Source organism: Oryctolagus cuniculus, chromosome 12 (assembly GCF_964237555.1).
Source record: "Oryctolagus cuniculus chromosome 12, mOryCun1.1, whole genome shotgun sequence".
Lineage (NCBI taxonomy): Eukaryota > Metazoa > Chordata > Mammalia > Lagomorpha > Leporidae > Oryctolagus > Oryctolagus cuniculus.
In genome coordinates, this window is record NC_091443.1 from 50,775,542 (window position 1) to 50,787,213 (window position 11,672).

General features: G+C 51.7%; 1 protein-coding gene across 1 annotated transcript; it reads left to right on the top strand.

Moving 5' to 3' along the window:
• The first annotated feature begins 431 nt into the window (after positions 1–431).
• CBLN3 (cerebellin 3 precursor) lies at positions 432–1,746 on the top strand. Its single transcript, XM_002717922.5, has 3 exons — positions 432–741; positions 995–1,114; positions 1,415–1,746. The coding sequence occupies exons 1-3, from the start codon at positions 442–444 to the stop codon at positions 1,610–1,612; spliced, it is 618 nt and encodes a 205-aa protein (XP_002717968.1). The 5' UTR covers positions 432–441; the 3' UTR covers positions 1,613–1,746.
• Positions 1,747–11,672: the final 9,926 nt, after the last annotated feature.

An 11,672-nucleotide genomic window follows, 5' to 3' on the forward strand; every position in this document is an offset into this window, starting at 1 on the left:
GCCGTGGTTTTGGAAAAGATAAATGGAAAGATGCCGCCGTGGGGGATGTTGAAGAGAGGAGGGGTGAGGAGGATGGGGGTGGGGGCTGGAGGAGCTTCCACCCTGCTCTCCACCGCCCGGGTCCAGCCTCCTGCTGACCTCTCCAGAGGGGCTGCCTTGGAGCTCCGGGTTGGCTGCAGGCCTCCCGCCCTGGCATCGTCCCTCCTCTCCCTCCCAGGGCCCAACTGCTGTCACTTTATGCTTTGCCAAGGAGGAGGGGACTGCAGTGACAGCAGGAGTAGCAGAGTGGGAGGCAGGACAGCGCGTGGGACATAGAGCAGTATGGGAGGGAGGTACCAAGGCCAGGTGGTGGTGAGACCTGGAGAGAGGGCAGAGTGGGAGCAGAAAGGAGCAGGAAGAGGTAGGAGACAGGGGGCTTAGGGGTGGCAGAACCACTCAGCTATGTCAAGAGGAAAGCGACACCAGCTCCCAGGTGCCCTGCACAGATCCAGGCTGTGCTTGGCCCTAGTGCTTCTGGTCCTGGGGGCCGTGTGGGCCCAGGAGGGTTCTGAGCCTGTTCTGCTGGAGGGGGAATGCCTGGTGGTCTGTGAGCCTGGCCGAGCTGCAGCAGGGGGGCCTGGAGGTGCAGCCCTGGGAGAGGCACCCCCTGGACGAGTGGCATTCGCTGCGGTCCGGAGCCACCACCACGAGCCAGCTGGGGAGACTGGAAATGGCACCACTGGGGCCATCTACTTTGACCAGGTAATCCCCTAACCCTGTCCTGAGGATCTGGAAAGACCCAGCAAAGACCTGGAATCAACTGCCCAAGCCCGCTTTGCTGTGCCTTGAATGCTAACAGCCCCTAGTTCCTCCCTTCCCTGCCTTACACACCCCCTCCTCGCCCCTCGACACTGTTGCTTTGGAATCTGTACCTTCCTCTCACTCCTACTTGTTACCCCTCCTTTGCCTCCCTCACTGTCCCAGAGCCCCACTCAGCAGGGTCTGCTTCCCCCAGGTCCTGGTAAATGAGGGCGGTGGCTTTGACCGGGCCTCGGGCTCCTTTGTGGCCCCTGTCCGAGGAGTCTACAGCTTCCGGTTCCATGTGGTGAAGGTGTACAACCGCCAGACTGTGCAGGTGATCTGAATGCTGGGCCCCACCCCTAGCTCTGGAGGGGAGGGAGAGGGCATCGGTGGTACCCAAGACCTCTGGGCAGACCCCTCCCCTGCCCCCATTGACTCTGGCCTGAAGCCAGGAGCAAAGGGAGAAAGGGCCCGCCTAGAAGAGAGTAGAGGTTGCCTGGTGTCCAGCACTGGCCATCTCTCAGCCCTCCCAGGAGAATCCATCAAGCCCCAACTTCCCGAGAGGAAGCCCTTGGGAGAGTGGGCTTCTGAGCTAAGGCTGGAGTATGGGTGCTAACGGAGCTCCCCTCCCCAGGTGAGCCTGATGCTGAACACATGGCCTGTCATCTCAGCCTTTGCCAACGACCCTGATGTGACCCGGGAGGCAGCTACCAGCTCTGTGCTGCTGCCCCTGGACCCTGGGGACCGGGTGTCCCTGCGCCTGCGTCGGGGGAACCTGCTGGGTGGCTGGAAATACTCAAGCTTCTCTGGCTTCCTCATCTTCCCACTCTGAAAGCCCACTCTTCCAACCCCTGGCCCACTGCCTTCTGCCCTCCCCTGCCCCAGAAACAGCATCTTTGGGGCAGGAGCCTCCCTCAGGCTGCTCCGTATTCCACCTCCCTGCATGGGACTGTGTGCCAAACACCCAAGGTTAAGATGGTGCTGGGGCATCTCCAGACCTGGCACTTGTCACGCACCCACCCAGCCCCCAGTGGCTCTCCCCACCTCCCTCTGCAGCCCTTCCTGCCTGCAGCCCCAGGAGCTGGGCCGTGTTTGGCAAAAAGGGAGACCTGCACTGCTTTGCAGTCTCTGCTCCTCCTGTCCCCGCACCCCAACTTCTTGCTGAGTGCTATTCAGAGACAGGTGGTACAGGTGAGCCTGACAGGCCCCCACAGGGGCCCAGATGGAGCAGCCCTGACTCCTTCCTGTGAGGAGTGCCAGCACTGCGATCTCGGCCAGCACCATCAGAAGCTGAGCCAGAGTATGCGCTAGGGCGGGAGACTCAGAGGCAAGCAGAAGTGGGGGAGACCCACAAAGCAGCCGGAGCCTGTGACTGGTGAGGCACGAAGGGGGCATACATGTAGCATGAACATGGCACACGTTCTGCATGTCTGTTGGGGCAGCCAGTGGGCAGAGATCCCGGCCATCCATCTGTACTAATTCCCAGATGGACTGTCCCTCATCTCTTTGCCTGAGACTTGGGTGTGTGTGTTTGCTCTGGCCAACAGCAGGTGTATGGAGTTAAAGGTGGGGGTAGCAGGTCATCTGTGTGCCATGGAACTTATCAGTGACCCTGCATCCCCTTGCTGGGCCACCTCCTAGAATGTCTCCATCTTTGAAGCCTGAACTTCAGTCACTCCAACTCTGAGTGCCACCTCTTTCCTGCCAGCTCTCTCTCGCCCACCTTCACTGGACCTGTTTCAATCTTTCTCCACGTCTCTTTTCTTTCTCCTCATCCATGCTTATCCTCCCTATAAACTTCCTGGGATCTCGTGATTCAAGAGATCAACCACTTTGCTACCAGCATCAAAATCAATCTCTCTCTCTCCTCTCTCTCTTTATCTCTGTCTCTCTCTCCCACACCCTCTCTTTCTTATCCCACTGGTCCATCATAGATGAATCTATCTCTAAAGTAACAGAGTGGCAGTCAATGAGACAGTATAAGATCACTGGAGAGAGAAGGTGTGATTACAGTTTGAATCAAGGGTTATGGGATACAAGCAGGTATGCTGTGTGGAAAACAAAGGTGAAACTGTATTACAGCCAAATCAAAAAGGTATTTAGTAATATATGAGTTAAATGGGAAACACTAATGTGAATTTGTGATGTTAAAAAGAAATAACTTTTTCTTTCACCATTGGGCCATAGTTTGTGACTAGGAAGAATAGTTTAAGCAAGAGAGGAGGTTATTTCTGTCTCACATACAAGAGTCTGCAGAGAGTCCAGGAATAGATGGCAGTTTTATGATCAACAAAGCCCAGTCTCCCCCTTTGCTGTTCTACCAGCTTTCACATGCCAACTCGTGACCCAAGATGGCTCCTTCAGCTCCAGCTATTACATCAGCCCAACAGGCAACAGAAAGGAGGAAAGAAGAAAGAGCACACCTCTTTCCTTTAAAGCTTTCTCAAAGTTGGACCCAGCATTTCTGATGGCATGATATTGGCTACACTTTAATCACATCTGGCCATACCAATTCAGGAAAAGGCTAGGAAACACCGTCTTTTATGCAGGCAGCCATTGTCTATGCAGCTAAGATGCAAGAGTCTTATAAGGAAGAAAGGGAGATTAGATGTTGGGAATGACAGCTACACATTTTTCAAAATGCAAACAGGACAGATCAGTTTGTAAATAATGATAGGCAAGTTACTCTATTACGTTTCATTTGCTGTGTAGCAAATTCCCACAAATTTGGTGACTTAAAACAACACCTAATTATTATCTCACAGCTTCTAAAGATCAAAAGTCCAGCAGAGCACGACTGGGTTCCCTGTTCAGGGTGTCACAAGGTCAAAAGCAAGGTGTAGGCAGAGTTGGAGGCTAAGAATCCACTTCCAAACTCGTTTAAGTTTAGTTCCTTATGGTTGTAGCACTGAGGTCTCTAGCTCACTCCATCCTGCAGCTGACACCAGTGGGCCAAGTCACTCCAAAGCTACCAGTCTCTCAGGCCTTCCCTCCTGCCCTCTGAAGTCACATTTCTCTGACTTTGGTGAGACATTCTCTGAGTTAAGAATTCATGTGGTTAGATGGGGCCCACCAAGTTAATCCAAGATAATCTCCCCGTTACCTGGATTATGTATAGTTCCTTTGGACATACTAACACTCTCACAAGTTCTAGGAATTAGGACATGTATATGTCTGAGACCTCTGCATATCATAGTCATCAGACTTAGAGATGACATCACATAAAGAAGCACCAGTACAATACACTAAATGCATGGAAAATGTGCAGACTTGAAAAATCCCTATGATACAGAGGATAAATACCAGCTTGGGTTTTCATCACTCTAGAAACGGAACTAATTCCCAGATTCCCAGCCAGGAATTCACTGATTAATAATCCAAAGCTTTATGTGCCCTGAAGTAGTGTTTTCCTTTTGGATATACCAATTCAAAAATTGATCTGCACCGAGATGTGTTCATCTCTTGGGTCTACAAATCCATGTTTATAATGGCCTTAGGTATAGGTGTCATACATTCTATAGTCCTTGCATTAATGCGTGCATTTTACCAAAATGCTTGAAGCTTTTAGAGAAGCTGACATGGGACAGACGATTCTACTGAAGTATTTCGGAAGATTTGATTAAGTTTGCAATCAGTGTTTGCCTTGTAAAATATATAGGTCTTGATTGATTGGTTATATAAATAGTGACTAAATATTTAGACAGTTTTTGCCCAAGTAGGCTTGTAAAGTTGATTAAACAATAAGTAAAACACAGGTGTTAGTGTGTGTTCCTCTGCAGCTACCATAGATCCTCAGACATTAAAGACCTTAAGAATCGAACCCAACTGTGCACCTTCCCTGCGCCCACACCCTGGCAGAGAAAAGTCCTCGGGATGAAGGACCCACTATGGACCTGAAACCAGCCACGCCTGATCCCCAATACTCCAATTCTCCTCTGGTTTCCTTTGCCAGTTTCTTTCCTCCTTCACCCCAGGATCCAGCTGCAGTTCTGTTCTGTCCTTCATGAACCCTGGCCCCACCAACTCGGCCCCCCTGAGCCCCCAGCCAACTCCCACCTGCCCTCATCCCCCACCCCTCCATGAGCAGCACAGAACCTCTCCTACTTCTCTGAAAAACAGAAAAGCCAGGCAGGAACCATTGCCCCATGAACTCACCTTGCCCCCCATGCCTGCTCCTCATCTGGCTTAGCAGAGGGCGAATTCCTTCTTCTATCAGGGTGACTATCTCCAGCAGCTGGCCACGGATCTCCTTCGCTGCGGACATCCTCTCGTCTTTTATTCTCCTTGCCACTCACTCCTTCCCTTCAGAAGTTGGAGTTGAAGAGCCCAAGACTCCCCACTCTGAAAGGGAAAAGGGTGTGGAGGTAGCTACAGATGTAGTTAACTCCATCTGCCTGCATAGCTCCTAAGTGTCCTCTTGCCTCCTTTGTAGAGCCACGTATCTTAATACAAATGGGTTGTGCTCACCAGTTGCTCACACCTGTGAATCACGGGTGAACTCTGGCCTCCACTGCTCCACCTAAGCTGCCCTCAGCTGATCACCTGTGGTGTCACTAGCGTCAACTGCCCTGCCTAGTCTTCCTGCCACCTCAGGGCTCCCTGCCATTTGACCCTGTTCCCCACACCCTCCTAGAAGCATTCTCTGCCCCGACTTCCCACAGTGTGCTTCTTGGGCTTTGCTTCCCACTCTCTGCCCGTGTACCCTTTGTAGGACCCCCTTCCTCTGCCCATTTGTAAATGTTGGTTTTCCTCACAGTTCCACCCTGGAATTTCTTCTGTCCCAACACACCTGCAGGAGCACAAATGGCCATCTGTGTGTTGACAGCTTCCACATTTATATCTATCCAGGGTCTCCCTCCCTAACCTCAAACTCACACATTGGCTATTGGCCCTCAAGTCAACAAGCTGAAATCTGAAATGATAGTCCCTCCTCATTCAATCTGTTCTCCCCACTCCTTGTTCTCTATGTCTGTGAGTAGAACTTCCTTGTTACCTAGGCTAAAAACTAAAAACCAGCTGTTATCATCAATTTCTTCTTCTCCCATGACCCCACAGCACAGCAATCGGTTCCATGCCTTGCTCTCTATTCACCCTGGCTCAGACCAGCACTCTCTCAGCCACAGAGCTGTATCAGCATCCTGTCACCCTGGCCTTCAGTTTTCCTCCCCCGTCAAGCCACTGTCCACGTGGCAGTTAACTGAGTGCCACCCTGCACGGGCTCCCCATGGGCTCAGGGTGGAATCCGTATTGTCCTAACATGATGTGTGAGGTCCTTCACACTCTGGCTGCTGCAGTCGTCACTGCTCCATTTTCCACCATCGTCTAGAGTGTGGCGACCTAAGCAGCAGCACACGTGTTAGCCGTGGGGAAAATGGCACTGCTTGGAAAAAAACAGTGTGGCGTTGGAGTCAAACTTAAGAGGACCAAGAGAATTGGGCTTTGGACCAAGGCAGGTGAATCAGGTCTTGTTTTAGTTTGTGAGACCTAACTGAAATAGAGGAATCTTACCTGATACTATGTAATGCATTAATAAAGATGCAGGTGCTGTAGACTGAGGGTGGAGTGAATATATTGCATGAGAGGCAGCAAGCCAGTGACTTTATGCTATGCACAGGAATCAGCATTCAACTCCAGTCTCTCAGTAGCTGCACAAGACAGTCTGAGTTATTTCCTCTCTGTGCCTCGTCTCCTTCATCTATAACATGCAGATACTAATTGTGTCTGTCCTCAGAGAGTTGGGAAGTACTTAGTACCATGAGCACAGAGTGTTCAAGTTAACTGTTACCATGTGAATTAGTAAGTAAATTAAAATCTGTGCAAGTCCCAGGGATTCTTGGACAACCTTTAAAAAGCAAGTAGCATGTTTGTTTTGTGTTATGGTAACCGTTTACCTGTAAGCCTTCTGATTTCCAAGTGCATTCGCTTTTATTGACGAACACGAGAGCTTAGTAAATGGTTGCTAGGAAAGTATGGCATGGCAAGCCATGGCTGGACCCAATGTAAACTCGACATGAAGACAGGAGTACACAGCACGCTCTTCATCCTCACAGTTCGTGTTAGGTCCTGGAACCATGTGCAGGCTGTCTACCTTGTCATTTCTTTGCTAGAAACTGGAGGAAGCCCCTCTGCCAGTGCCAGAGAAGGAAAATCAGCGATGAATGTCAAGGAGAGAAGCAATGTCGAGTAGCCAGCCCACCGTGTCCACAGTATTCACCCCTCCAAAAATAGGAGCATTCCACATCTCTGCTCAAACCTTATAAATCGTTCAGTGGTGAAGAAAAGAATCTCTGCATTGGAGGGGTCAGAAAACAGTGGAGAGGGCAGATGTCTGGCACAGCAGTTAAGCCACCCTCCTTAGGGTGGTCACATCATATATCTGAGTGCCTGGTTTGAGTCCTGGCTCTGCTTCCAAATCCAGCTTTGTGCTAATGCACACCCTGGAAGGCAACAGGTGATGGCTCAAGTACTCGGGGCTCTGCCACTCGCATGGGAGACTGGGACTGAGTTCCAGTGCTTTGGCTTCAGCTTGGTCCAATCCCAGCTGTTGAGGGAATCTGGGAAGTGAACCAATGGATCTCTGTGTGAGTGTGTGTGTCTCTCTCTACCTTTCAAATAAAACAAAATAAAAATTCAAAAATGTTAAGCAACAGTGGGGAAAATCTGACTATTGCTTATATTTATTTAGAGTAGACAATAAAGGGATTTTGCCACGCCACTTTGCTAATAGTGTTCCACTTCTGCTCGCAGGCCTGTACTGAGTGTGTGTGTGTTGCTTTTGGTGAAGGGGCTTGGAGAAGACCTCTCTGAATGGCATGTGCACCAGGACCCCAGGCCCCTGCATCACGGGCTCCTGTGCCATGCTGCTCCCCTCATCTCCCGTCCTGTATTTGTTCAACTGTCTTCCTTTCTCGCCTGACCGAGGGCGCCAGGGCAGCAGCAGTGATGTCACGTGTGGGACCTGTTACCTGCCCACGCCTTGACAGAGCCTGGCATAGTGTGGGGAGCAACTCGGACTAGACTAAGTTACTGGAATTAAGACTTATTCTATGCCTCTGCTCTCCCACAATATGGTGCTGGGAGAGGAGAAAACAGCTTCTACGCAGCTGCCTCTTGCCAACTTGAGTGATGACCTCCAGGAGCTGATCCTGCTCCTGATTGGAGGAGAGCAGCATACTCGGCGTGTGGGTAGCAGAGTTGGGATTGGTGGAAGAGGACTATAAAGGAGGAGAGAGACAACATGCACCAGGAACATCTAAGGGGAACATCTATCTGAGGAAACACCTGGGCAGCCCCCGAGAGAGCCGGCCGGCAGTGTGCCGCTCCCCTGCGGAAGTGGGGAAAGTGGCCAGGGGGAACTGCCCTTCCACGGAGGTGGAAGGGACGGCAGCCAACCCGGGAAGAACCAGCAGCAAACCCGGGGAGGGCCGAGCAGATGAAAGAACAGCGCAGGGTCCTGTGTCGTTCCTCCACGAAGACGGGGAGCAACATAATGGTGCCGTGACTCGGATATGAAGCCTAGGCAGGGTTTAGTGTCATTCCTCCATGAAGAGGGGGAGCGACATAATGGTGCCGTGACTCGGATAGGAAGCCTAGGAGGGAAGAAACGGGAAGAAGTGGGAAAATACCGGAGAGAGAGACTAGCAAACAGCCTAGGGAAAAGCCAGACAAAAAAGGTGCCTGAAGAAGCTATTGAAAGCCTAGGCATAGACTCAGATACGGACTATGGCGGGGAAGCTAGGAGATTGAAAGCGAAAGTGAAACCTGGAGGAGGCTTGGACTCGGATGCGGACTGTGGGGAGAAGCCAGGAGAAATGAGGGAGGAATATTGTTGGAAGAAAACTTAGGGAAACATACCGGGTAGAGAAAAATGTTAGGGAAATTGAAGCTGCGGGGGCAGGCCGAGGCAGAAACGTAAGCCAGCTTGGAATTCTTTAAGTCAGCCCAGGGAGCAAAAGACGGGAAGCCAAACCATAAGGCGGAGACGCGTAAGCTAGGCTGAATTCGCCAGGTTAGCCCAGGGAACTTAGATTGAATACCGGTGGCGGAGACGTAAGCTACGCTGTGTGATTCGCGGAAGCCGCCGCGTGCAGAGAGAGCACGGGGCGTGAATAGATAGGGAACGCGGGGCTGGCGCGAGGCCATGGTGCGGATGCGAAGGGCGTGGAGACCGCAGAGTGTGCGCGCGAAGCCGAGCCGCGCAGAGCCGGGAGCCCGCCGCAGGGCGGGTGCCAGGAAGCCGTGCAGATGAGAGAAGCGCGGGCTGAAGCGGCTCAGAGCCAGTAAGCCACCGAGAAGCAGCCTCGGGGTGGGCGCCGGGAAGCCGCAGGGATAAGAGAAACAGAAGTTTTAGAAGTAAAATGAGAGAAATAGGAATGCTGGTAGATAGAAGTAAAATAGGAGAAATAGGAATGCCCAGAGGTAGAGAAATAGAGAAAAATAAGGCCTCCCCTCAACATGGCAATGAGAGAGCTTGGATTCGGTCTGCCTGATTACGGAGGTGGTGAGCACCTGCGGGCGGCTAGCAGCTTATGCGCCGCAGGTCACCGAAGACAGGCACGAATTAACATCAATAAGTCTCCCCACAACATGGCAATGAGAGCTTGGATTCGGTCTGCCTGATTAGTAAGACGATAAGCACCTGTGGGCGGCTGCAGGTCACTGAAAACAGGCACGTTATCAACACCAATAAGTCTCCCCACAAGACGTCAATGAGAGGGCTTGGATTCGGTTTGCCTGATTGATAGGGCTTGTAAGCACCTGCAGGCAGTTCTAGCAGAGCAGAGCATGCGCTGCAGGGCACCAAACACAGGCACGCATCAGCACCTAAAAACCTCCTCACAACATGGTGAAGAGAGGGCCCGGACTCGGTTTGCCTGATTGGTAGGGCTTGTAAGCACCTGTGGGCAACTCTAGCAAGCAGAGCAGAGTGTGTGCCGCGGGGCACCGAAGACAGGCACGTATCAACGCCAAAAAATAAAAAGAAAGGGGGATCTGTGGGGAGCAACTCGGACTAGACTAAGTTACTGGAATTAAGACTTATTCTATGCATCTGCTCTCCCACAATATGGTGCTGGGAGAGGAGAAAACAGCTTCTACGCAGCTGCCTCTTGCCAACTTGAGTGATGACCTCCAGGAGCTGATCCTGCTCCTGATTGGAGGAGAGCAGCATACTCGGCGTGTGGGTAGCAGAGTTGGGATTGGTGGAAGAGGACTATAAAGGAGGAGAGAGACAACATGCACCAGGAACATCTAAGGGGAACATCTATCTGAGGGAACACCTGGGCAGCCCCCGAGAGAGCCGGCCGGCAGTGTGCCGCTCCCCTGCGGAAGTGGGGAAAGTGGCCAGGGGGAACTGCCCTTCCACGGAGGTGGAAGGGACGGCAGCCAACCCGGGAAGAACCAGCAGCAAACCCGGGGAGGGCCGAGCAGATGAAAGAACAGCGCAGGGTCCTGTGTCGTTCCTCCACGAAGACGGGGAGCAACATAATGGTGCCGTGACTCGGATATGAAGCCTAGGCAGGGTTTAGTGTCGTTCCTCCATGAAGAGGGGGAGCGACAGCATAGGGCAGGAGCACTGTCAACACTGAGTGAATGATGGTGCACCCATGAGGAAGCACAGTGCTCTCCTGCCACTCCACACCCCCACATGCTTTACAGAAGTCTGAGCAGGTGAGGAAGGCAGCCGAAGCCCCACGTTGGGAAGCTTGGCCAGGGTTAAGAGATTCTCTGAGCCTGAGTGGGGAGAATAGCAGGAGCTCCTGGGGCAGGAAGAAGAGTTATGTCAGCTAGCATGCAATGAGTACTTATCCCATTCTCGGCAACCCACCAGCCTGTTCACACGGATTAGTTCATGTGATCCTTGCACTGTCCCATGGTTTAGGAATTGATACTTTGTATTTTACAGACAAGGAAACTGAGACCTCAGCAAATAGACCATAGGGTGGCAAATACAGAGTCAGTATCCAAACCTAGGTCCGTCTGCCTTGTTTCCAAAGGTGTCAGTGGTTCAGAATTAACACCATCCATCCGCATTCCCACTGCACCCACTTTAAAGACATGAACTAGAAAGCTCACCAGTTTGCAAGCCCAGACCGGGGCTCCCCTCCCAGCTCTGCCATGAGCCAGCCGTGGAACCTTCTGGGTATCATCTTCTGCATCTGGTGTCCTCATCTGCACAGTAAGAGTTGGAGCAGATCCATAGAGCCGGCAACGTGGCACAGCAGCACAGTGTGTTAAGCCACCATGTGCAGTGCCGGCATCCCATGTGGGTGCCTGTTCGAGTCCTGGCTGCTCCACTTCCAAACCAGCTCCCAGCTAATGCACCTGGGAAAGCAGCAGAGGATAGTCCAAGCTGCTTGGGCCCCTGCTCTCATTCGGGGGACCCAGAAGAGGCTCCTGGCTCCTGGATGGCCCAGCCCTGGCCATTGTAGCCATTTGTGGAGTGAACCAGTGGATGGAAGATCTTTCTGTCTTTCCTTCTTTCTGTAACTGCCTTTCAAATAAATAAGTAAATCTTTAAAAAAAAAAAAAGGTACTATCCAAACCTTAAAATATCAATCTTAAAAACATATAGCACTTTTTTTTTTTAATGGAGAATGGGACTGGGAATAGGAGAGGGAGGAGGTGGGGTGGGAGTGGGGTTGGGAGGGCAGGTATGGTGGAAAGAATCACTATATTCCTAAAGTTGTACTTATGAAATTTGTGCTCATTAAATGAAATGGGGGGGGGGGGAACACATCTAGAATAGTTTTGACCAAGTTGACACATAAATTGGCCATCATAAGACGCTCAGGGGGAAAACAAACGAAAGCATAGCAGCAGTACCGGGCCGCCCTCCTTTTCCTCACTTCCATAATTGCCTGAAGCTAGAAAGAAAAGAACCGGACACTGGC

What these genes read in the sequence shown, in the direction of transcription:
- CBLN3 (XM_002717922.5), top strand. Translation starts at nt 442, where the DNA reads ATGTCAAGAGGAAAGCGACACCAGCTCCCAGGTGCCCTGCACAGATCC. An exon ending in GGGCCATCTACTTTGACCAG is followed by an intron (nt 742 to 994) that starts GTAATCCCCTAA and finishes TGCTTCCCCCAG; the next exon opens with GTCCTGGTAAATGAGGGCGG. An exon ending in ACAACCGCCAGACTGTGCAG is followed by an intron (nt 1,115 to 1,414) that starts GTGATCTGAATG and finishes TCCCCTCCCCAG; the next exon opens with GTGAGCCTGATGCTGAACAC.